The sequence below is a fragment of the Ceratina calcarata genome, unplaced genomic scaffold (genome assembly GCF_001652005.2).
Source record: "Ceratina calcarata isolate Rehan_Ccalc_2016 unplaced genomic scaffold, ASM165200v1 scaffold21.2, whole genome shotgun sequence".
Classification (NCBI taxonomy): Eukaryota; Metazoa; Arthropoda; class Insecta; order Hymenoptera; family Apidae; genus Ceratina; species Ceratina calcarata.
The window spans coordinates 160,582-163,282 of record NW_017142677.1 but is presented as its reverse complement, the minus strand read 5'-3'; the positions used below and the strand labels follow the sequence as shown (position 1 = coordinate 163,282).

At 44.0% G+C, this 2,701-nt stretch overlaps 1 protein-coding gene across 5 annotated transcripts in view; it reads right to left on the bottom strand.

Moving 5' to 3' along the window:
- LOC108622188 (EGF like, fibronectin type III and laminin G domains protein pikachurin) overlaps nucleotides 1-2,701 on the bottom strand; it is a 116,550-nt gene that overhangs the window by 13,948 nt on the left and 99,901 nt on the right. For all 5 annotated transcript variants that reach the window (XM_026811300.1, XM_026811301.1, XM_018019894.2 and 2 more), the window contains one exon: nucleotides 2,153-2,339. In XM_026811300.1, coding sequence (XP_026667101.1) covers nucleotides 2,153-2,339 — 187 coding nt within the window. The remainder of the gene's footprint in view (nucleotides 1-2,152; nucleotides 2,340-2,701) is intronic.

Sequence of the window (2,701 nt, the reverse complement as noted above, 5' to 3'; positions counted from 1 at the left end):
TTCTATACTTTTTAGCACGTAGCTATTTATTATTAGCATTGTTCTTCCGACGTCTGATTTCTTTTTAAAAAATGAGTTTCTAAAGTGCATAAACTTTTGGGATTGACTGTATAGCCAATACATCCTTAACTGTCTTGCCTAGTCGATTGACGCGCGAGATGCAAGCGGGGGTATCGGAACGGGTTGGAATGAAATTTCTGAGCGGCAAGTGCATTCTCCGCGCCGGTTAATTAGCTGGCCGATCAAAGTCGTGACAGAAGAGCACGAGCAAGCCGCGCCGAGGCGGAGCTAATCGTGGGAGCTATCGTTAATTATCAAGTGTTAATCAATTATCGCCGGGTGTCGAGATACCTTCGACAATGGGAAATGAACGGCCTGTCATCGTGTAACGCCTGGCCCTTTTTTCCCCTCGTTTTCTGACGGGTCGCGAGAGCTCGTCGACGGGCCAGTGATTAATTAATAATTATCCTCGTTATGGACATTTATGTGTTCAATGCGAAGCCCGGTTAATTTGGGAACGGGAATCTGTTTACCGATATATTAATCAATGTTTTCAACTCTTCAGATCTGGTTCGTTCTTCGGTTCAATAAAATCTAATCTTGATTCGATTGATAGACCAGAATTTTAGGAGAGGTCGTCAGTCAATCTAATGATCGTTGCAGAATTTTCAATCTGAATTCACGTGACACCTGTTGTGTTCAATGATAATGGGTTAATTCGAGTCACCGAACGAAATAACACTGTAACGTCCAATTGTGTACCGTGGTGTTTTATCGTCGTGATTATTGCTGTGGCCGGGATCAGGTCTCGCAACGAGTTAATATGCTGCTATCTCGCGTTATTGGTCTCGTTCACGTTGATTCATTTTTTGGGGTGACGCGGTACGGCGGGAATCGAACAACTGCTAATTAATTTAATAGACGGGATTTATGTTCCTTAATAAAGGGCGATTTCTTTTAGTACATTCATGTATCATTTAATGTTTCGTCTAATATCGTCGGTCGAATAAAATCCTCTTTCGCACCCACTCCAGTATAACAGCGGCGAAGATGAATTGAAACGTCAGAGCCCACGAGTGCTACTTACTAAGCTAATTACATATACCAACGTGCTCACCTCTTTAGTTTTAAATTCTCTCTTATTTCTGAAGGCTCGCACGTTTAAGCTCGTAAAGAAATTTAATCGTGAATTAAGACTCATTGTCCTACAAAAATTCTATGAGACGCTTCGGTCTGTGTTTCTAAACCCGAGAAACACAGGCAACCGATTTTACCGATCGACGTTTGGAGATTCTCGAAGTGAATCGAGAGAAGGAACGGACGATTTGCTTTGATATCGTTCAACGCCCTTCCTTCACCTTTGACCCAGGACCGAAACCGGCGGACAATCGAGGACCAAAAAATGGATAGTTGTACGGGAACGTGCAGGGCTCTTTGATGCATTGTGCATTCTGTCCAGAGGACAGACGAAGGAGCGGTCGCACAGAAACCGAGAGCGCCCTTAAAAGCTATCTCTGGAGAGGCTACGCTTCGGGGGATTATACGTAACTCGTTGAAGACCGGTCGAATGAAGATTCGGCAATCGATCCCCCAAGCCAGTTTCCGGTGCTCCCGGTTAGGAAAATATGGCCGATTTTCATTTACACAAGAGTCGTTCAAAAACAAATCATATCACGTGTGCAATAAAAATGCAATTAAGTGATGATTGAACGAAGGAGCACGATTCTTGTATGGCCGATAGGATTTCACATAGCCGGAGCACAGACTAGATCGACTCACTGAACTCGATATTTGCTGCCTCGACGACGTGGAATAATAATAATAATAATAATAATAATAATAATAATAATAGAGACGATTAATTTGGAGAATTCTTTTTATCCCGGAAATATATGTATATTTATCAAGAGGCAACAGCTACGGCGAAACACGAAATTAATAAGCGCGACGCGGGTCATCGTTTCTCTCGTTTTAATTCGTTAATTTAATCCGTGTTTCGCCGGGTGTTCCTTTTTAGGAATATCATTCGCGAAACTAATTTCGAACATGGGAAACATTTGCGGCGGTCGCGAAAGAACGGGTTAACCGGCGAACGACGGGCAAGTGCGTGGGCGTCGACCCCCGCCGTTTAATTAAAGTAAGTCGTACTCACCGACGTCGAAACCGTTCGCCGCATCCCCCTGCGGCGCTAGCGGGAAGCGATAACGGTGTTCATTGGCTTCCAGATGCCGGACGCAACCCTTAAATCCGGTCCTCACCGGAAGTCGCTCCAGGCCGGTCGTGTTTCCGGGGCCGCCGACGAACAGCGGCTCGCGGAAGGTAATCCTCGCAAACAAGCCCTGCAATCAAATTCAGAACGGGTTCACGCGGTTGTACAGCAATGCTCGTATATGTACACTACCACTCACGAACCGACATTATCTATGTATCCAATATAGTAATAGCATTGAGTTATATAAAATATCTGGAGTGTGAACGAATGGGGGGTACGTTCGCCGACGAAGAGGAACCGTGAAGGAATTTCTTTCTCTTTTTAGGTGTATAATGCATGTTTTCTGAACCTGAACTCGGACGCGTATACGTCGAGTGATTGACAATGTTATAAATTCAAGTGATTCGATAGAATACTGAACTTCTATCCCCACCGCAGTTAAATTTACTACAAAATAATACAAATAGAGAGAGAGAATATAAAAAGAAG